This window comes from Macaca thibetana, chromosome 4, assembly GCF_024542745.1.
Source record: "Macaca thibetana thibetana isolate TM-01 chromosome 4, ASM2454274v1, whole genome shotgun sequence".
NCBI classification, from domain to species: Eukaryota; Metazoa; Chordata; class Mammalia; order Primates; family Cercopithecidae; genus Macaca; species Macaca thibetana.
Genome location: NC_065581.1, coordinates 144,199,691 through 144,223,996, shown reverse-complemented (window position 1 = coordinate 144,223,996; position 24,306 = coordinate 144,199,691). Strand labels below are relative to the sequence as shown.

Below are 24,306 nucleotides of genomic sequence, written 5' to 3'. Positions count from 1 at the left end.
TCCAATTACTAGATGGATATTCTCTTTTTAATCACTAAATCAATAGAGCAGGGCTTGAGGTATTGCAAGGTTTTCCCATAGTCTTTGTTGGTCCAGTTTTAAATTAAAGAGCATATGGTAGAGACTCATAAATTATTGGATTCTTTAGACAATACACATTACACTAATGCAGATTAGAAAAGCAAAAAGGAACTCTCAGGAACGTACTGTTCCCAGTTGAGTTTTTTAGAAGAATGGAAAGAATTGATTATTGAGTTTATAGTAAACGTTTAAACAACTGCCTCTGACCAGACTTAAAAAATTTTGTGATTTAAAGTTCTAAAAAGTGTTTTAGGTACATATAGCAGGAGCAAAAATTGGCCAAGGAAGAGTATTCCTTTAAACTACGCACAATTCCTTTCTATATTTAAATTTCTTATTAACTTCAAAAAGTTTAAAATAGGAAGAATAACTTCATACAAATAAATTTAATAAATGATATAAGGTTTCTTCAAAATAAATATGAAAGCTCATATCATAATATCAAGAAAAGCTAGTATCTAATTAAGTGGAAAAGATTCCCTATAGGATAAATCTAAGGGAATGCAAGGATAGTTTACCATTAAGAAATCTATTACTGTATCACATAAAAATATCAAAGAAGTCCCAAGATCAAGTTAATCTTAATCATAAAATATATTGGTAAAATTCTACATTATAATTTAATTAAAAGAAATGAGACAAAATTCAATACTTTAGAAACCAAGACTGGCAGGATTCTTCTATAGCATTGATGTAGAATAATTCTCTCTAATAGACACTACTTAATGATAACATGCTGGATAATTTCTCAATAATTCAAGTCTAAAACATGTAAGCAATTATGTATAATTATTTTGGGATTTTTTTGTCAGATAAGACACAGTATCTCATATATGAAGCAATGTTGGTAAGAATTCTTGCCCTGTTACCTCAGTAAATCACTGGCATTATGAAGCAAGTATTACCATCTCCATTAAAAAGCCTACATGTCATACAGACTTTCAGACAGTGCATGCCCTGAATAGCTGAAATTTTGCAAATGGTAGAAAGTTTTATAAAGCAAACTTATATCATAACAGGCCTGGGGAAAAAGCTAGCTTGAGGATTTTAAATACACACTTTTATTAATTTAAATGTATTTCCTTATTTGATGAGAACACAGTTTTATTTGAAGACATTGAAATAAAGCAGTTGAAGAAATGCTACTCCCTTATGGATTACCTGTGATGGTGCAAAACCAGACATGTGAAAAGCTGAAAACACAAGAGGCAACTCAGCCTTCAGTAGCATTTCAATATAATGGGTGCTGCAAAAATACACTGGATGGATGCCAGAGTCTACAGTGTCAATAGGTAGGTAACTCTGAATAAAAGAGAAAAATTAAAAATTAAATAATAAATACACAGATCATTTAAAATAATCCAACATACCTATTTTCCTTTTGCTATAAATTGCTGCTTCAAAATTAATATGGTGGCATAACAAATTACTGTAAATATAATAATTACGTAAAGTAAAAAGTCAGAATGTTAAACAGTGGTGAAAGAAGAAATTTTGATAAAGGCAGCGTTATATACCTTCCAAGACTCAGGAATAGAGTTAATAATTTATAATTTTGGCAACTTAAATCCTTGTGGAAAGATGAGGGCTGTTACATGAAAGAATAAATACACATGTAAGTGAGTACACGAGTAATATTTTACATTTTAATACTAACTGTATTGAAATATGCTTAATATTCTTGGCTTTGGCCAATGATTCTATAATGTCAAAGGATTTTAGCTTTGTCACCTCTTGAAGATATTTGCATTGTCCCCTTTACTATGTTGATATTAACCTAAATCTGACCCTGAATTAATGATAATTCAAATTGGGAATGACATGAGAAACTCATCTCTAAAACTGGGAAAGAAGTGCACAAGGCATTCCCATCAAGGTTCTCAGGCCAACTATTTTGTATAAAATTTATGTTTATTTTTATATAATTGTATATTGATAGTTACTTATATTTTATTTTATATATAGTACATATGTATGTGAATATATACACACATATATATTTACAAACATGTTGTTTATTTTTTCAATTTAGATCTTAGGTACAATTTATCATTGCAAATGATCAATAATGAACTGGGTATTACCAAAAATTTGACATATACCCATAATAATTGTTTTTTAACAAAGAGTAATAAACCTGAAGGTATAATTTTATGAAAAGAAAAACTGTTCAACTAGCAATAATATCAATAAAAACATTAATCCAATTAGATCTGAAGATTTTACATAATTCAAAGACTGCCAAAAAGGTATCTTATCTTCTTGCTTTTACTGGACAAATCTTATTTTCAAACTTTTTAAATAAAATAAAGTTAATACTTTTAACTTAAAACAAATTAAACTCATAGCAATTATATGAGTTGAAATATGGAAGATTTCTTTAAAGCCTTATTGCTAATGCTAGGATGCTTTTAAGAATTTAGGTTTGAGTTATACACTGAAGTTTCTGAAATCAGCAAGTTGATTTACAGTGGTTTTTCTGTTTTATCATTCATCATCATAAATGATTTATTATTTCACATTCCAGAAATATATATTTGTAGAAACATAAATATTTATGTAAATGTATATTTATGAAGGGTTCTCCCGGAGATACCTCACAGTACTTGAAAAAAACATTATTTTTGTGCATTAATGAATGAAGAGATAGCACAGTAAATGGTATCTTGTAGCCAACTTTGTATCGATATGTAGGACAAAAACAAAACTTTAATGAGTCATTAAAATAATAATATGGACTGAATGATAAATAGTACCCACTGATTTATCTTCTTTTGTGAAATACTGCAATGTGTTTCACTAATGACGATTTGTAGAATGAGCAAATTTAACAAGCATATATGAAAACAAAAATCAACTCATAAATACATTTTAGTTTTTCCATGCAAACTTAGGTAGTAATTTTCTGATTACATGTCTACTAGTAGTATAAGAGTTCTATGTATAGGAAATGATTCATATACAGGCCACATTAGAAATACCTTTAGAGTAGGTCCATTAAGAGATACAGACAATAGAGTTATTAATTATATTTTCAAGGAAAATAAGTCATTGTTATGTAATGGACTCCCTATATTGAGGCAAGAGTTCTTCTATTCTTATAAATTAGACTCTGTTGGAAGAAATTTTGCCATACTTTGTGGTAACACAGCTCCTGATACCAAGCCTTGCATAGAATAGTTGCTCAACATATTATTGACTGAATGCTAAAAAGAGAAGATGCTAATGATTACACACACAGATTGCACAGTATGCAATTATTAGTGTCTTTTCTTTTTGTCATACAGTAAGCTCGCTTATATAAAAGTTTCATTAGTTGATCTATTAATTACCATTTCATGCCTCTATTTTACAGTAAACATTGTTCATAAAACCAGATCAATAGTGACAGCTCGGAGTCACATGAATATAACACAAGGTCTTCTGAATCATCAAATGATAAATTGTTTATTATACTTAAAGTGTTTCGATGTAATTTGTTTAGTCACCACTCTCTGAAAGGACAGTAACTCTTTATCATTCAGAATATCGGATTAATGGAACATATGCAGGACAACAGCATTTAGCATCATCTAATTAATAATCTAATATATAAACTATGCTAAGACAAAGTGCAAAAAAATTGTCAATAAAAACATTGGCTTTGTAGATCCTAGAAAGTGACATAACATGAAGCAAGGACTTTACAACATAACACTCTTCAGAATACAGTATATTACTTTAGTGATTAATAAAAGATTTATGTTTAAAAATAAAACATAGTGGTCTTAGTTTTTTTTTCTTCCATTGTAGGTCTTTGGATGAGTCATTTTATTCCTGATATTAAGAAAATAAACTAGTTCTACATTGCTATGAAAATTAAATAGAAAGACCCCATTAGAAAGATTTGAAACTCTCCAATTCAAACGGATTCAGTCTAGTCTGGTCCAGCCTAATCCTCCACCTTTCAGACTTTGTGGGCAAAAAAGATGTGCCATGCTTTACAACAACGTTGTAGTTAACTTGTGCATCATGCATAGGGGTAAACAAAAAATTTTGCAGATTTTTTAAAACTTTGATTCTATAATTCTAGATAATATCAATCTTTCTCCTGTCAGAAAAAAAAATGGGAAAACTGAAATCTGCAAATATGATTAAGACTTATAGTCACATATAAGACAAGGAAGGGGTTTTACACTAGACATCTTTCCTACAAGTGATTGGTCACATGGCTTACATTTGTTGATATTCTACAAAGGGGTTACAAGTATGTCATGCCATTCTACTAACTGTAAAATTTACATGTAAATTTATACTTGAATACTATTAGAATTTTCAAATCCATGAACTTTCTGAACTAGGTAATTGTTATTTTAAGAAGAATAAGGGAGGGCTTCTGTAGTGGTTACCCTATAACTATTGCATGAATTTCCTGTTGAACTATACTACTTCATTTGAGTATTACTTTAGCCTGATTTATCAGTGGAGTTTTGTTTGTATATGCATGTAAAATACTCTGGTTTTTATTTCAGTTTAATTAGGTTTCCTTTTTCATATGTTTTTACAGAGAGAGGAAATTTATGATCATTACTTTTATTTATTCTTTGAAATTACATATTTCTACTATGAAAATAATCTCCTCATTTTTCTTAATATATCATTTGATTAATGGCTTCATTGTTAACAACTGGTCAAACTCTGATTCTTGATCAAACTCCATAAAGAATAACTATTTCATCATTTAGAAAGATTTTTTCTTAGTAGCAAAGAATAATTGAAGATCGTTTAAATCAATACATTAACGGGTTCTTCTGGTGTAAATGATTTCGAAAGATAATTTTTCAAACTATTTTTATATCATATGAGTAATATAATCATAGTTTACAAAATTTTAAGAACTTCAAATTAATGTTTCATTACTTCCTGTTTTGCTTATCCTAAGCTTATTTTTTTTAAACCTTTTTAAGGTCATTTGTTTAAAACATTCTTATGAATGCAGGGGATCTAGTATCTTTCAAATACATTTTCTAAAATAAAAACTTACAGATCGTTACATATTTCTACTAAAATATTAATGTACGTGGCTCACAACTGTAATCCCAGCACTTTGGGAGGCCGAGGAGGGCAGATCACGAGGTCAGGAGATCGAGACCATCCTGGCGAACACGGTGAAACCCAGTCTCTACTAAAAATACAAAAAATTAGCCGGACATGGTGGTGGCCTACCCAGCCGGGTAGTCCCAGCTACTTGGGAGGTTGAGGCAGGAAAATGGTGTGAACCCGAGAGGTGGAGCTTGCAGTGAGCCGAGATCGTGCCATTGCACTCCAGCCTGGATGACACTCTGTCTCAAAAAAAAAAAAAAAAAAAAAAAAAAAAATATATATATATATATATATATATAAATTTGCACACTCAACATACATTTATTGAGTGATTACTATGGGCCTATAGTTTGGGACACACCTATGAACAAAACAGAAAACTCTTTTCAAAGAACTTACATTAAGTGTATAGATAAATAAATAAATATTAGGACTTGATATAGGCTATAAAAATGTTAAAAAATAGGACAGGGTAATGAGGTTGAGGTAAGTGGAATTGAGGAAATAGGCTGATTTCTTTTTAGGTTGATTACAATAATGTGAGTTTGAGTTAAAGAAGGTAGACAAGTTTGTACTAATTAACAGCTAAAGCCAAAGTGTCTGTCACCATGTTGCAGATTTGTTCATATTATCAAGTTGCATGGAAACTATCACCACAATGTTTGAGACAATGGAACAGATGAAATAGAAAAGGTATCACTTTTAAATAATATATTAAGACTTACTGAATGCACTATCAAGTCAAGTGACATAGGGGAAATAGCAATTCAAAAGTTTGTTAGTCAGAAACATTTATACTGTTGTATAAATGTAAGATATTAGTAGCAGCATTTAGCTAACAGTTCTAGATAGAATTACTGCAGAGGAATCTTAACAGCATGTCATTTGTTTTACAAAGAAGCATCAAAACAAACTACTGGTAATAAAACATTCAACTTGATATATTTGTAATTGAAAAGAAAAAATGATGCTATGGAAGGCACTGCATTAAGTCTTCACTGACAGTATAGCTGCGTCACTAGAAAGGTGTCAAGGCTTTACATCAAGAGATCATTCTGAAAACCCCGAGCCAGTAATGTGTCACTCCCTTCCATTCACACATTCCATATTCAGTGATGCTATCAAAATGGTAAGTCAAATAAAATTCAAGCTGCTAGAGTCCTGCTTGTTTTCAGCTTTACAGAAAGAAATGCTATCAGAACACAAGATCATCGATGCTATGAAAAAAAATAATGTACTATTTTATAGGCTCAAAGTATAAATAGAACTTTAGAAAATTATGGTTTAATATGATTCACTGGTGATGTTTAGATGGTGTCATAATCTGAACACTAAAGGCAGAACTGTTAAGACTAGTGGAATGTAGATATTGCTTTAAAATATTTGACAGGAGAATGAATGATTGGACACAAAATCCATACCCATTATCAAAAGATTTTCAACACTACATCTGAAAATGAAAGAGTGAAAAGGCTGTTAGGTTTTTTAAAATCTTCAACTACAGTTTAAAGGAACAGAATTACTCAAATTCTGGTTAACACCAGGAAAATAGTTTCATTGATTGGAGAAAAACCAGTGCATACTTTTTTTGCCATTTGTTTCCCTCTATTCATGGGAGGAAAATTTCTCATTATGGTGAAGACCAATTACTGGATGATCTTTTTAAGTAACTGTACATAGCTACTTGAAGCATAACATTATAAATTTTTAATATTTAATGTATTCCATGATGAATTAATTTTATTTTCCTTATCACAAATATATATTGTAAAAAACACCTAATGAATATTTTCATCTCCACATAGATACTCGCCAATCCCCTTAGTTTATCCTTGACTGCCATGTGATTTCACTGTCCAAATGCAACACGTCATGGAAAAGGTTTGAGAAACATTAGCATAGCTGATATGTTTGGCAGTTTCCCCTAGTTGGAAATCTTAACAACAGCCTATAAATAAATAAAATAAACATAAACATTATAAATTGATTGAGGGATATACTTACCTCTAAAGTAACCTCTGAGATTGCATAAGATTAGTACAATCTTTTAAAATACATTACAATACTTTAAAAAACACTCAGTATAGATTTCCAAAATATACATAAAATGAGTGATTCTCTTATTCTATAGAAAATAGTTACAATATCTTCCTAATAAATGATTTTCTTACACCATAATCAGCCAGAGATTCTTTCTAACCAAGCAATGATACAAAACACCAATTCAATAGTTCTCTTTTTACGTGCAGAATTTAACTGATATAACTATCATTTTTATTTCATTACCATGTTTCTACTTCATGAAAATGCTTCTAATATAAATCATTCAGTTACTATTAGGTAAGACACCAAGTATTTGAGAAAATGTCACATCTACATAATCAAAGAGAATCAGTCAAAAAACATTCAAGTAGAAAAATGAGTATAATTTATGACAAAGTCCTTCAAATACAATAACACCCCAGTGAATGTAAGTATAATGTCTCTTAAAATTTCAAACCCTTTTTTAAAAACAGATTGAAGTCTTACAGAAATATGTAGTCTTGGCAACCAAAGGAAAGCAGAAGTCAGAAGCCTGGAGAATTGACGAAGAAATTGGAATGTTTTTTCTTTGTCTCCCAACATTATCATGAACAGAGAAGATACAAACCAGTCATGGCCAGTATAATTCCCTTGCAGGCAGACTGAAAAACTAAGTTAAGAAAACTTCACAATATTTTGTAAGACAAAATATTAAAATTCTATAAATAAAATACAATGAATATGTTAAACAAAAAAGCAGACATTCTTATTCTGAGTTTATGAAACCTAGTTTTTTGTTGTTGTTGTTGTTTTTGTTTTTTTTTTTTTGAGACGGAGTCTCGCTCTGCCGCCCAGGCTGGAGTGCAGTGGCCGGAGTTTATGAAACCTAGTTTTTAAATATTCTTAGAGATGTCTGAAAATACATTCTAATGACTTTATTCAGTTTAAGATTCAATGAGTAAGACTAAATATAATGATTACAACTCAATTTAACAAAATTCATATTTAAAATACAGAATAAAATACTGTAAGAATATATCATAACAAATCACTAATATAGCTCAATGTACTATTTTACTATAAATGTGTCCAGGTATACCATCAAAGAATCATGAAAAACATGTGAAAAAAATTAAATATTGTGAATCTACTCAAAAAGGATACGAAGAGAAGATTTTATGGAAGTTTGCTGCTGTTTCAGGAATCTCTCACAATGCTTTAAAACCAACGTAAGATCATTTTCTGCACCATCTTTTAAGAGATTGAGGAATTTGCCATACCTATATTAAAAGCCCACAAAACATAAAAAATATCAGGTCTTGCAATGAATGTTTTAAAATTACTTCTTTTAGCATAACTATGTTATACAGAGCACTTATGAAAGATTAGCTCTCAATATATGTATCTGATGATTATGACATATTTAGATTAGCAGTATTCATCTGGCAAATACAGATAACTTTAAAGGAAGATGAAACAGTAATGAGAGAACAAAATGATGATATCCTGTAGATGAAAAGTATAATATAAGCATTTTTTCCTGAACTGAATCTAAAATATGGAATGTTGACAGGTTAGTTTTACAAAATGTTGAGTGTAGAAGTACCTGTAGAGTTCATACAGTAATGGTCCTAAAGGGAGGTGGTACTTCCCTCAGGGGCCGCCTTGGAAATTTGTAGGACTATTTTTCATTGTCATAGTGATCGGGGGGCACTACTGGTACTTAATGAGCAAGGGTCAGATGATTAGACATGGGACAGTCCTGAACAATAACTTGCAAATGTCCTATTTGTTACTGGTATGGATGAAAAAGTTGTTTATAATTATCTGAAACTAATTGTCTTAAAAAAAAAAAACTTCTGTATTTTTTAGTATATATACAATGCAACTATGTGTAAATCAACCAAAGGTAGTGCTTTTGTACTTCCGTACTTTTGAAACCTTACTAATATTTGCTCATCACTTTTTAAAAAGTCTCTTTGGGCCAGGTGTGGTGGCTCACACCTGTAATCCAGCACTTTGGGAGGCCAAGGTGGGTGGATCACGAGGTCACGAGTTTGAGATCAGCCTGACCAACATGGTGAAAACCCGTCTCTACTAAAACTACAAAAATTAGCTGGGCACGGTGACATGCATCTGTAATCCCAGCTACTCAGCAGGCTGAGGCAGGAGAATCGCCTGAACCCGGGAGGCAAGGTTGCAGTGAGCCAAGATCGTGCCACTGCACTCCAGCCTGGGTGACAGAGCGAGATTCTGTCTCAAAAAAAAAAAAAAAAAAAAAGTCTCTTTGCTCGTGGCAACACTGTAGTATTTGAGGAACGAAGTCAAAAATTCATCTGTATTTGTAGCTGCCAGAGTCACAATGATTTTACATTTGGATGCCAGCTACATCTTATACTGTAATATATTCAAACATTTCATAATAACTTTCTGTTTCTTACAAATAAGATATTATATTGAGTTAAAAAAATAGGTGACTAGCCTGCTTATATTATCTACGAAGTCCATTTCAGAATAGCAATAGGGCATTATAAAATATTTGTATAAAAAGCAGGCACAGCATCACAAAACGTAATTAAGAGAATCATATGCCCAATGTGATACAGACGTGTAAGTTCAAATTATTAAATAATATCATTTTCATCATGTTGTGAATTTATAAAAATGCTCGGCTTTTTAAATAAGTCTTACATGTATCTTTTTAAAACTTGATTCTGAAGATGACTCTATAAGTAAAATGGGAATGTTAAAATCCCCATTTAATAAGCAAGAAAGGAAGTTTCAAGGTTTCAGTCCTTAACTCTCTGTTCACTGTTTAGCTTACCCATTTCTTTTCAAAATTACAACTTGAGTATTAAAAACTCAAACTGCAATAAGTTTTTTAATTTTAACTTCTGAATCTGTCCTTCAGGTACTTTTGTACTCATCACCACGGAATTAATCATATTCTGGAAAATAGTATGACTGTGCTACCAATGTGCTGACTTTTACAATGTTATTTTTGTAAAAAACCTGATAGTCATGAGAGCTTAAACACACTGTAATTGGCCTCTGGAATAACAATGAACTGTAACTGATTTACCTGTAGAGGTAATTTAATCATGTGCCAATATCCTCAAAAACAAAGTCATTTTCCAAATGATAAACTCTGCATTTAAAGTATACAAAATAGTTGGTTGTTAAATTAAATACTACTGAGCACATATGAGGCAGATAAAACAAATTCTAGAAATGCACAAGGGAGATATTTCCCTATAATATACCTGACAGTCATTTTAATGCCAAGCTGCTGCACAGATGAAAGGCTTTCATTCTTCACATTTGCATCAGTAGCTAAAGACAACAGAAAACTGAGTTATAAAAGTGTATAAAAGTTTGCATAATAATCACAGTTTAATTGAAAATTGATGAAAGCAATATTTTTACATATTTTAATGCGAATTTTGAAAACACTGATGAATTCATTATTTTAGGAACTGTCAGTTACATTTTCCAAGGAATTAACAGAAAACTTTTTACAAATAACTTTTTCCCATAAAAAGTGTTGGAAAGCATATTAAATACAAAACAATGGTAGTTTTGAAACAATCTATTTAACTTGACTCTCAGAACAAAAAGAGGCATTGACCCAAAAAGTGATCTAGAAATACTACTTTCATCATGCAATATATACATAAAACTTTGAATTACAAATATATACAAGCATGGTTATTTCCTTCCTGACACTAATATTTAAGTAATCAGTGTTCTACTTTTAATGTATGATAACATATGAGGGTAGAATGAATGAATGTCTTCCTGCATGCCAAGTTTTCTTTGTGAAGTAGTTGTTGTAATCATCTAACCAAAAGTGATGAAGGGGTTAGTTATATCTTATATTGTAATATATCCAAACATTTCATAAAGAATCACTTTTCATTTATTTCTTACAAATAAGATAGTGATTAGCTTGCTTATATTATCTACAAAGTCCATTTCAGAATAGAAATAGCATAGTACAGAGGACTGCAGGAGAGGCTGAAAGTCTGGATTAGTTCTTGAGATCAGCAGAAGACCAAACTAGGAGTGAACCCTCAAAGGCACAACTAAATAGCATTCAGGGTCTAGCTGAACTTTCAACTTCTGGCTGAGAAAACTGTAGTATGCATACATACACACAAACACATGAACACACAATGCATGCAGACACAATTAAGAGACTCATCACACAGTTATCTAGTGGTAGAGAAGACCAAAACCTAGGTTTTCAGAATATCATGAGGTTTTTTTATTTTTTTTATTTTTTTTACTTCATTACACATTGGTGTTTCTCATACTATCAATATAATCTATTTCACTTCCAGGCTCATTCATCCCCTTAATAAATCATCTCTGACATAGTAAGTATGGAACACCATGCAAGAAGCTATGAGGGATAAAAGATAAATCATACCTCATTCCCTAAAAAACTTTCCATGTAGTGTCAGAGATCAAATGTGTGTATAGATAACTCTGATAAAGGTATTTTAAAGTCCTATATGAAATAGGAATGATACAGATAAAGTGTTACATGAATTCAGAAGATGAAGAGATTATGTCTAGTTAGGAAGAAGTGGCATTTAAGTTGAACCTTAACATATATAGATGTGCATGCTTATAGTAATACTAATGTTTTTTCCCTCTGGAAAGTATGATATAGATAGCTATCTTATTGGTAAAGGATGAGTGCGCAGAGGGTGGAGACAGGTGTTAAGAATGTGCATTCCCATCATGATGTGTTCCATGGGCCACAGTGGATTGTATCAGGAAGCACTGACCTAACATATCAGTGAAGAATATAATAAAGTTACGGAGCAAGGTGAGAGGAGTTGTCCAAAGGAACTGGATGTTATGAGAAGGTTGTTTTAGTTCTTCCCTGTGAAAGAAAAGAGTTCTTACGTAGTGGTCTAGTTGTGAGGCCTGAAATGAGTCCTTTCACTTTTCTAGAGTTGTACAAATAATTTCCAAGGTCTAGACCCTATCTAAAACTTTATGAGACTGTATCTTCAGAGTAAAAAAATAACTCTACACATTTCAACAGATAATGATTCTCAACTATGGCGGTGCATCTTCTGAGGAACTTTTCAAAAATAAAGATAAATAGACTTGACTCCAGACTAACAAATAAGATTGCCAAGAGGGTATGTGCAGTCATTTGTATTTTTAAAGACCTCTACAGTTTATTTCTTACACAACAAAGTTAAGATTTACATTTAAAGGAACAAAAGTTAAATTTAGATATAGTTACAATTGGATAGTTATACAACATTATCCAAATTTCACTTTAATGTAGTGTAGCAAATTCTCAAAAAGGCTTTTAAATGAGAATATATGGAGGTGTTGGCATACCAAAACAAACACCAAATATCCATTTTCAAAAATCACTGATGTGAAAGAGATGTAAATAACTTTTGAATGAGCAAAACTATGGAGATAAAAATATGGAAGGAATAAAAACTTTCCCAAAGGAGGAATGAAGATATAAGAAAATGGGTTAGGAGCATATATTTAAAAATGGGCTCCAGGCCAGGCATGGTGGTGCAAGCTTGTAATCCCAGCACTCTGGGAGGCTGAGGGGGATGGATTACCTGAGGTCAGGAGTTCAAGACCAGCCTCACCAACATGGTGACACATCATCTCTACTAAAAATACAAAAATTACCCTGGCAGGTGGCACATCGTAATCCCAGATATTGGGGAGGCTGAAGCAGAAGAATTGCTTGAACCTGGGAGACAGAGGTGTGAGTGGGCTGAGATCATGCTGCTGACCTCTAGCCTGTGTGACAGAGCGAGAGTCCATCTCAAAAAAAAAAAAAAGAGGTTTCCATTTTAAATTGTATGATATTTGATATACAATATCAATATACAATAAATCACTGTATATCATTGATATACAATAACTTAGCAAGTAAATTTTGTATTCTAAACACATCTCAGACAACAAAAGTTAGGTGGAAGAAACTTTTATTATATAAAACTCTGGACTACATTAACTTATAAGGCAGGAATTGAAATCTCAAAAATAAAACAAAATTGATGGGGAAAAATGAATAAGTAAAATGAAATAATTTAAAAAATGGACGTCTTCAGAGGATTTTGATCCCTATGCATGGCTGGTAACGAGTACTTAATTGATGTAGGAAAAACAGTGCGTAGGATACATAATACATACTTAATAAATGAATGAATGAATGAGTAAATGAATGAACCAACATCCAATGAATAGCAACAAAAGAAATTGTACTTTAAATATCAAACTAGAAGCAAGATGGAGAAGAAAACAGACATAGACTTAAAAATATTTTCTGTATATTAAAATCAAGTAACACATAGAAGAGACAGCTCCCACTCCCTGAAGTCACTGTGAAAAGCATAATGAAATAAGTTGTTGAAGAGTCAACCAACCAATGACATGTATAGCATCATTCTTACCCACTTACTAACAATGCTTAATTCAATCTAAGCTAGAGTTAATAATTAAATTATTCAAAATAACCAATACTTTTAATTATAGTTTCAAAATAAAATGAGTTGACAAAATTTATGTAACATGAACTGAGACCACTCCGTGTGGTAATGCATTCTGTTCTATTTTTGGTTTGCAAAGCTAGCACATACAGCAGCAGTAGAAGAAATCAAATCTATCCTGCCTGGCACCTAATAGTGTGGAAAATATAAATAAACTTTCAGAAGAGTAAAGAATTTCTCCCATGGATGCAGAGGTAGTTACTGGTCGGCTGCTTACTGACTCTCCTAATGCCCTCCCTCATCTGTTCTAATGTAAGAAAACTCTTACTACCCAAAGAAATCAATGGACTACATTTCTTCCTCCCTGCTTCCTTTCCCAAAGTCAGTCTGTAAGTTCTGTTGCTTCTTTTGTAATATGTAATTGTATCTATGCATTTTATTCAATTCTTACTACCACAGAATTCAGTACCTTGTGACCAGTCTACTGTACATGTCTCAGCCTCCTAATTGATGTAGTCAGGGTTATTTGGGAAAAAAAAGCATTTCCCTGTCTTGATTATGCAATTACCCCTGCCTGGAAGACTTTTCCCCTCTTCTCTTGTTTCTTTCCATTCTAATAACCCAGGAGGCAGCACAAGTACTACTCCTGCTCTCTATTAACACTTCCTCCTCTTATTTTCCATGATGGCACCAATTTGACACAGATGTCATTTTCCACTGGACACCTGTGGCCCTTAAAATAAAACCTCTCTTGACAATTACCAAATTCAAATAGCATATTAAAAAGCATATTGCCTGAAAGCAAGTAGTCAGTTGAAAAACTGTCAGTTTCTTTTATTTTCTACCTTACTATATGCTGCAATTTGTTTAATTCCTAATTTTAGGTATATGCCCTATTTTTCCTTCCTGAGGAAAGGTGCATATTAAATATCTCTTTGCAATTATCACACACTGTGCTTTACTCACAAACGTTTCATAAATATAAGATAGAAGAGAGCATCTTTGCTTTTCAAAGAAAGTATAAAAGGTGTTTAAGGGTATTTAATTAAATTTAAAACTATATTTTAATAATCAAATGGTGAAACAAGAAAAATGTTGATTTTTTTCTAACTTTTGATTAACTAGCATCACGAAGAGAAAAGAAATAAAAATACACATTACCCTGAAAGGGCCATTTAATTTATCATTTCAAAGAAGCAACTACACTAGAAAAAAATTCTCAACTTGTTCCAGGGAATTGAACCAACAAAAAGGAAATGTCTGTTAAGATATGGAAAGATACCTGCATGAATTTACAAACTGCAAATGTGCAGAAGTTTATCTGTTTGTTCTTTCCTCTTTCTTTAAAGGGATAAACAGTCAAACTAATTTGATTTTTCCAGATTTGCAAATTTTATAATGGACTGAAATCCTGAGGGAGCTAACAACAGATGGATGATTGTGTTATTCTAATTTTAACTACCTTAGGGTTTAGAAGGCTGTCATTTTTTAAAAGATAATCAATTTCTCATTTCCAGAAACCTAAAAAAAATTGAATACATCTACCCAGTATTTGATTTAAAACATTTTATATCAAAACCATTTTTAATTTAAAGCAAATAGAGTGAAATTTTACAATAAAAAAAATTGTTCCACCAGCCAAAAAATACATGATAAAGGATGAGAATACCTAAAGCCTTGGGAAGAAAACAATGTAATAGCAACAAGCTCAGTATATCACAATAATGAATATTAAACAATCAATCAACAGAAAGTCACTTCATTTTTTGGCTTTACTATCAGACCGGTGAATAGCTTCAGCTGGAACCTTTAAGGAATTTAAATCCGCATTCAGGGTTTATTTGCCTCGCTAATACATTCAACAAAGCCGACATCTGAGATCTCACTCGGCATAATTTAGAAATATAACAGAGGGCAGTAAAGCATGCACACTGAGCATTCAGTTGTGCTGAATATTTAGATAATATTTATAATATTATTTTAATTTTAGATTTTCTACAGAAAATATGGTCCAATAAAACAATGTGCAAAAGAGAGCTACACAAATTGGAGATTATTATACTTAAGTCTAAAGAAATGCCCACTGTGGTCATGCAAATTTCCATGATTATCATACTTCTTACTCATTTCCTATTACTCCCCAACTTAACCATTAATAGTTGCATGTTTTTCGAATAGATTTTTACGTTCATTCCTAAGATTATAATTTTCTTCACAAATACTTTCCTTTAAAATCTCTTCCCAATTTGTTTTCTTTCATCTATGCCTCAATTTCTTCATTTTAAATATGATGATTATGTCTAGTTCAGAGAGGGTTGAATGGCACAAGGTTTATCAAGTGCCTCAACATAATACCTAATTTAAAAGCGGTGATCAATAGATATCAATTCCTTTCACCTACCTTAACTTTTGTTTAATAGTATCTTGTATTTTCTTCTCATTTCTTTTTTTTTCATTCTCTTAGGTCTCTTTTACCCCTTTCCCAGATTTGCACTAGATGTCATTATGTGTAAATAAGTATAGGTTCACCTGTATAGTCACATATATCTAAATATGTGAATTGTTAGATATTTAAATTTGTTCCAGAACTATAATACATTTCTTTGAATATAGATGTGAATACAGTATATGTGTGTGTGTGTGTGTATATATATATATATATATATAAAATTAAATGTCATATTGAAGATACAAAGGAGTTTGATACCTAATGTAACAATTTAATCTAGCCATATATAATATAATAAAACCATCAAAATGGTGGTTTAAAGTGAATGCAGTAGGAGCAGAGAAGAGAGAATCCTGCTTAGGAATAAGAGGAGAGGTTACATTCTAGCTGAAACTTTACAGGTGAGTCGGGCATTATCATGTGGATGTCATGGAGAGGGAAGCATTCATCTAGAAGGAACAACAGGAGCAAAAATTTAGTGAGGCAAATGCGCAGAATGTGTTTGGGCAGTTAATGGTAATAAGGCTAGAAAGATATGTCTAACTTGAATAAATAACACATATTTGAATGATGGTTTCTTCAGCAAAAGAAGAAGTCACATCACCCTTACAGGAAAGATGATCTGTTATCAGTAGTATATGCTAACTCTATTTTCTTCACTGTCTCTTTATTCACTGCCCCTTAAGTATTGGATATTCATCCATGGAAAACTTCATTTCTATACTCCGTTTTTTCCTTTACACAGTTACTATTATAAAATAATCGTTGTAAGGTACAGGTGAATCAAGTAAAGTTTCTGCTCAGAAATCTTAAATGGTTTACTCTATTGCCTATTAAGATACTCATTGACACACTCTATAAAGCCTTCCTCCATCATTCTTTTATCCATTCTTTCCTTTTTGTTCCAGGTGCAGAGAATGACATTTATTGACATTATTGACATTATTGTTGACATTTATTGACATTATTGTTCCAGGTGCAGAGAATGAAATGATAGGTAAAACACACACACAAAAAAAAACCCTAAAGAAATTTACAGGAATGTGAAGAATTAGACACTAAGTCAGAATATGAGAAAGAAATTACAATGAGATATATTGGCTTTATATACCAAGCTGATGGCTTCGTAATTTGTATGTGTAGCCCACACTTTTCCTCTAAACTCGAGTCACATGTGCAGAATGTATAAAGCATATTTACTTGAATGTCCAACAAGTATCTAAAACAACAAAAAAGCCAGCGCTTAATCTCCCATTCCTCTCCTATTCTTTTTTATCTCAGTGTACAATCATCCCATCCTCCTAGTAACTCAGAAAAATAGCTTAGACTCCTCCTTGACTCCTTTCTTTCTCTCATACCCCACATTCAATCTGTTACCCAATTATGTTGGCACTATCTTTAAAATATATCCAGAATCCAAAAACTTTTCACGATCTCCATTACTGACATCCTTATCTCAGCCAGTACTGTTTTTCAATAGCTTCTTAACTCATTTCCCTGCTTCAGTCGTTTGTCTTCCTTCAGTCTTTTCTCAAAACCACAGCCACAAAGCTCTTATAAAATGAAAACCAGCATGTCATGTGGTTTTTCTCAAAACCACAGCCACAAAGCTCTTATAAATGAAAACCTGCAATGACTTTCAAGATCCTGTATCATGCTCTCCTATCTGACTTTTAACACCACCAATTCCTCTCCTTTACTCCTTTCCAGCCATATTAGTCTCCTTCGTGACCATTTGTTAGCACTCTCTTGCCCTGAACATACCCATATATCTTGCCTGTACTTCCCCTGCTGAACTGTGGTTAATTAAACAAAACAAAACAAAAACACATCATCAATAAAACTTTATATGAAAACTATTTAATACTGTAGTCTTCACTCCTAAAACTTCCCAGCTACTTTTTCTGTTGTGTATTTCCTCATGTATCATTACACCTTTTAACTTACTGAATATTCTACTTATTTTCTCTCTTCCCACTAGAAAGTAAACTCCATAAGGGGAAGACTTCTTCTGTCACAGTGTCAGTACCTAATACAGGATAATTTGTTGAATAATGAACACGTGTGTCTGGGACAGAGGGTAGTTGGGAGTGATGTGAAGAGTTTAGTGTTCTGCATGGAAAGAAAGTATGATGCTAGAAAAAAGGAAGGGGCAGGATGATGTAAGATCATGGGTACCATGATAATAAGCTGAGACTTTATGCTGTGGTCAATGGTGAGAAATGGCAGAGGAATGATTGGGTAGATTTACATGTCAAAGATCACTCTGAGAGCAGTGTAAAGAGCACCTTTGAAAAAGAACCAGACTCCAAGTAGAGATACCAACTGAAAAGGTTATTATGACGATTTCTCTTGTTACAGATCTTAATGTAAAAGCTTTCTATTTTTCCCCTCTCAGTATGATGTTAGCTGTGAGTTTATCACATATGGGCTTTACTGTGTTGAGGTATGTTCCTTCTATATCCAATTTGTTGAATTTTTTTTTTTTAATCATAAATGATGTTGAATTGTATCAAATGCTTTTTCAGTATCTATTGAAATGATTCTATAGTTTTTGCTTGGATGATCTATCCATGGCCAAAGTGGAGAGAAGTCCTCTACAACTGTATTGCAGTTAATCTCTCACGTAAATTCTAGTAATATTTGTTTTATGAATCTGGGTGCTCTAGTGTTAGATGCATGTATATTTATTACTGTTATATCCTCTCACTGAATTGATCCCTTTATCATTATATAATGACCTTTTTGGTCTCTTTTTATAGTCTTTGCCTTAAAGTCTATTTCATCTGATATAAGTATAGTTACTCCTATCCTTTTATGGCTGCACTAGCATAAAATATCTTTTTCCATTACTTCATTTTCAATCTATGTGAGTCTTGATAAGTGGAGTGAGTTTCTTGTAGGAAGCATATAGTTAGGTCCTATTTTGCTATTCAGCCATTTTGTATCTTTCAATAGAAAAATTCAGTCCATTCACACCAATGTTATTATTAATAATAACCATTTTATTACTTGTGTACTAGTTACTGTGTGATTCCTCTCTTCCTTTATCCTTTCTTACTACCTTCTTTTGCATTTATTTTTTTCTGCTAGTATTTTTTTAGGGTACCTATTATAGGTTTTTTTTTTGTTTCTGTTTACCATAAGGCTTACAAAGCCTTCCTATAGTTATAATGATATTATTTTTAAAAGATAATAACTTGATTGCAAAAACAAACAAAAACTATACACATTAATTCCTTTCTACCACTATTTTGAATTTTTGACGTCACAATTTATATTTACATTGCCTATTGCTTAACAAATTGTTGTAGTTATTATTTTTTAATAGTTTGTCTTTTAGTCTTCTTAGTAAAGATATAAGTGGTTTAACATACCATGGCTAAATATTAGTGCAATAATCATGATAGCATCCTTTTCTTTCCATTTTAAAACTCCCTTTAGCCCTTCTTGTATGTAGGTCTGAAAGTGATAAATTCCCTCAACTTTTGTTTGTCTGGGAAAGTCTTATTCTCCTTCATTTCTTAACATAGCTTTCCTGGATATGATATTCTTGGTTTACATGATTTTATTTTTTATTTTTTTCCAACATTTTGAGTATATTGTCCTACTCATTCTTGTCCTGTAAAGTATCTGCTGTTAGGCATATTGGAACTCCCTGGTATATTATTTGCTTATTTTCTCTGTTTTCAGGATCTTCTCTTTGTCTTTGACTTTGAGAGTTTGATTATAATATGTATTGGGGAATTCTTATTTGAGTGGAATCTAATTGTTGACCTTTTACCTTCCTGTATCTAGTCATTTGTATATTTTTCCAGGTTTGGAAATATTTCCGTTATTGTTTCCTGGAATAAACTTTCTAGCCCTTGTCTCTCTGTTCTCTCTTTAATTACAAAAACTCAAATATTTGTTCTTTTGATGTCATTATCAATCCTATCAGCTTTCTTTATTCCTTTTCATCCTTTTTTCTCCTCAGACTGTGTATTTTCAAATTATCTTCAAGCTCACTGATATTTTTTCTACTGTGTGATCAATTCTGCTGTTGATGCTCTTTATTACATTTTTTTCATTTCAATCACTCTATTTTTCAGTTCCAGGATTTCTGCTTAATTTTTAAGAATGATTTCAATCTCTCTATTAAATTTCTCTGATAAGTTTCTGAATTGATCTTAGTATTTTCTTTAAGTATGTTGAACTGCCTTAAAACAATTTAGAAATCTTTGTGAGATCACACATCTCCATTGTTTTATGGTTGGTCTTTGGCATCTTATTTTGTCCATTTGGTGAGGTCATATTTCCACGAATGTTCTTAATACTTGTGGATATGCGATGATATCTACATGCTGCAGAATTATGTATATATTTTAGTCTTTGCAGTCTAGCTTTATTTGTGCCTATCTTTCTAGAGGGCCTTCCAGGGATTCTAAGCAGACTGTCTGTAGAGTTCCCTCAGCCTGTGACTATTGTACCCATCTAGAGAACACTCTAAGCCCAGGCTTGCTGCATGTCTTGCAAGGACTGAGGTTGACATAGCTTTCCAGCCCAGAAAGACATGGGAAAGATCCAAAGAGAACACTGGAGCTATGCAGGAACTCTGGCCAGAAATCAGAGTCCAGATGACTATAAATCTCAGATGGGTGCGCTTTCCAGCAGGTCTCTGTATAAGGAAGACTGGAGTTGAGACTAGGCCCCTGGGTATCTCCTGTGGAAAGGAGGCTGATAGGCTAACTCATTGGCTCAGACAGGGATGTGTAAGCCAGCAGGTCTCTGTACAAGTTGGGTAGTTCCTCAGTCACAACAGGAGGGGCCAGAGCTGATACTAGGCTCCTTAAGATCTGCTGTGAGGTGGAGCCTCATGTGCCTATCATGCCGGTTCAGATGCGCACACATCTCCTAGCAGGTCCCTGCACTGAAAAGACAGCTCCCCAACTGCTGTAGAAGAAATTAGAGCTGATACTAGTATCTTAGGGATCTGCTATGGGATAGAAGCTGGAGAGACATGTCTCAGCTCAGAGGGGTACATGTCACTCAGTAAGTCCCTGTACAGTTAAGATTGCAGCACAAGAAGCCAGGGTTGAGACTGGGACCTCTCAGTATCTGCTGCGGGACACAGGCTAGCATGCCTATCACACTGACCCAGAGAAATGCATATATCTTTTGTTAGACATACTGAGTTTGAGGGATTCTGTGGAATTATCCAGGTGATGTTTCTTATTAGGCTGCTGGAAATACAAGAATAAAGCCTATAGTAGATCTTTGAGTGAACGATGTAAATTTTGAAATCATCAATATATGAGAGATAGGTAAATGGTATAAGCACAGGAGACCACTAGAGAATAATGGATAGAATCAGAAGAGTAGAAGACATTGCTTACGGCAAAACAACTTTTAGTGGATAGAGAGAGAAAAAAAAAAAAAAGCTCAAGAAAGAATCCCAGAGTTACAAGGAAACCCAGACATTTACAAAGAAGAGAGGCTTAATGATATCTGGAATGTACATGGCACCAAGTAAGAGTCTGTTAGGATGAGAAAACTGCACATCTGTAATATCATTACACATCTCCATTGATTATCTTGTTATATACTGAGTCTTTTTCAAACTTCAAAATGTTAAAAATGTACCTGTATACTCCACTGAAGGGAAGTAGCATTCAGATGGGCTTTCAGTGAGATGAAGCACAAATTTTTCAAGTAATTCTACTAAGGCTGTAATAAACAAGAGAATAATTAGGATATTAAAGGTCAGAATAATATGTGACAATGCATCCTTAAATCATAGAACTAGCATATAAAAGTCATCTGAACTTCACAGATACACTCTAAGGGAGTTCAATTCAAATGCATACTGTTTTAGTATTCATAACACTGTTTCTGATGCAAATTAAACTTTAATAGCTTAGCTGAGAACCTATTCAACATAAAACTGAAAAAGGATCATCTGTTATCTTTAGATCCTCTAAGAATTATTTCAGAATTTGCTAAATGATTTCAAAACTGAAAGTATCACTAATTATGCTATAATACCTTTGTTCTTTATGCATAACTAAAAAAAATATTAGTGGGTTCTAAGGCTAAGATCAATGCATAGCTCATTCAAAATCAGGACATATTATATGTTTTACATGCTTTGCAACTGATGGTATCTATTCAAGGCAACCAATATCAAAAGAAGGCTTGACCTAGCTGGCTTGGAAGTGATAAAATGGTTATTTTCTAGGCTGGTTTGATAATGCCACTAGGCTTACATCTAATGCGCTTGAAATGGATATAAACAGGTACAATATAATTAATATGCAACCCAGAGTTTGTTGTGGGTTTGAGTTTTTTGTTGTTGTTGAAAATAAATGAATTTGTAGAGTCAATGTTATGCTTTAAATAATAAGTACACTTTACTCACTATGTAAAATTGTCCCTTAATTATATCCAGGATATTAACTCTAACCTACATTAACTAAATGAACCCTATTTCACATATAAGTACATTTTAAGTATATAATTCTTGAAGAAAAATTAGTGTTCAATGGGTGGAAAGTCCAAAATCAAAGAGGAATAACATATGCTTTTCAGCAATTGTAGCTGACAAGTTTTATCTCATAATATTTTAATGGCTTAGGACAAAAATGAAATGATTTTATTCATTGAACTCTATTCATACGATGATTTCAAAGCTAAATGAGTATTAAAAGTATAAGAATCCAATCGTCACGGGTCAGAAAGGACATCAGTATTGTAAACTATTTATGTTTATAGTTGCTTAGACTGGTTCCATCTTCATGTGTAGACACAAATTTTGCCATACTTATAAAAATCTTTCAAAAGTCTTTCTTCTATGAATTAACAAATTAAATAGGCCTCAGGTGAGAGCATTTAAATTCTATGTGTATAAACTTCTTTCTTTATAAATCACTTAATACTGTCTCTTGAGATTATAAATTTTGCAGAAAGAACAATGTCTTCATGAAGTTCAGATATAATCATTCTTAGTTTAATAATAATTTAAGATGCAAGATATACATTAGTAACAAAGATTATACAGAAAGACACTTTTACAACTCTAAACATAATGTAATAATGTAATTATTTTTACTTCAGCACAACCATGTTTGCTACACACTATGTATTTAAGTAAAGTGCTTTAGTTAATGGGAAAAGACACAGCATATTGCTAAGCAAGTCTTTGAATCCTGTGCCTGAGATTAGGTCAGAAATACAGAAAATTCATTACATCTGTGAAAGAACTACATACAAAATAATTTGATACTTGAGTCACATGACTAACTGCATACATAGCAAGCCACACTATTTTCTGACAATACTGATATTCAAACATGTTATTAGATCAGTATATTAGAGGCTTACAGATGAACTAATTCTATATTGCATAGGTAAAAATGACATTTACTAAAGTACTCCCAGAAGGTTCTAGATTTCTACTGATGCCTATTTATTCATTTTGCCCAGCAACCCTTAAATAGCAACATATATTTTTAGGTATTTTGAGGGATAGGGTATACTCATGTAATGATGCTAAAAATCGATCTATATGTGGTAATTGAACCTATGACTCTTATCTCAGTACATCTTTCTAACCAATTGTAAGTGTAGCTGAACTACATAATTACTAAAGTGACTATTTATCTCAGTATGACCAACAGCCTCACTGTCAACCCACTGAAAATTCCATTAACTCAAGGAAATTAATTCATGTCACAAAACAATCCCTAACTTTAAAACAAATTAACTCTAGGATGTTACTATCCAGAAAGTAAACCACAGAATATTCTTTCCTCTAAAGTGAATTTTTAAATTTTAAATGACAGATCTGGAATTTCTATAGAGGGTTTTAAATTATGGGCCTTCTCCCTTTACTCATATCTATTTCCTGGGGTAGGAATATGACACAAATAGAGTATGAAACCAAAATTTATAATATTTATATACTAAGAAGAACACGTGGGTTTTCTGCTGAGAGAAAACTAAGGCAGACCATTCAAGGATACTTGGGTATTGATTCTGCTTTCTCCTTGGGCTTTGTCATCTGCTATGGTCTAAATGTTGGTATCCCTGAAAATTTCTTATGTTAAAATCCAATATATACCCAAAGAGATATTACTCAGAAGTTGTGCCTTTGGGAAGTGAGTAAGTCATGAGGGCTCTGTCCTCATGAAAGGAATTAGTGCCCTTATA

General features: G+C 32.4%; 1 protein-coding gene across 4 annotated transcripts in view; it reads right to left on the bottom strand.

The window, feature by feature from the left end:
• The window catches only part of TBC1D32 (TBC1 domain family member 32), a 223,988-nt gene that overhangs the window by 22,534 nt on the left and 177,148 nt on the right, over positions 1 to 24,306 (bottom strand). For all 4 annotated transcript variants that reach the window (XM_050788740.1, XM_050788739.1, XM_050788738.1 and 1 more), the window contains 5 exons: positions 21,742 to 21,825; positions 10,449 to 10,518; positions 8,350 to 8,465; positions 7,693 to 7,847; positions 1,243 to 1,383 (listed from right to left, as the gene is read on the bottom strand). In XM_050788740.1, coding sequence (XP_050644697.1) covers positions 1,243 to 1,383; positions 7,693 to 7,847; positions 8,350 to 8,465; positions 10,449 to 10,518; positions 21,742 to 21,825 — 566 coding nt within the window. The remainder of the gene's footprint in view (positions 1 to 1,242; positions 1,384 to 7,692; positions 7,848 to 8,349; positions 8,466 to 10,448; positions 10,519 to 21,741; positions 21,826 to 24,306) is intronic.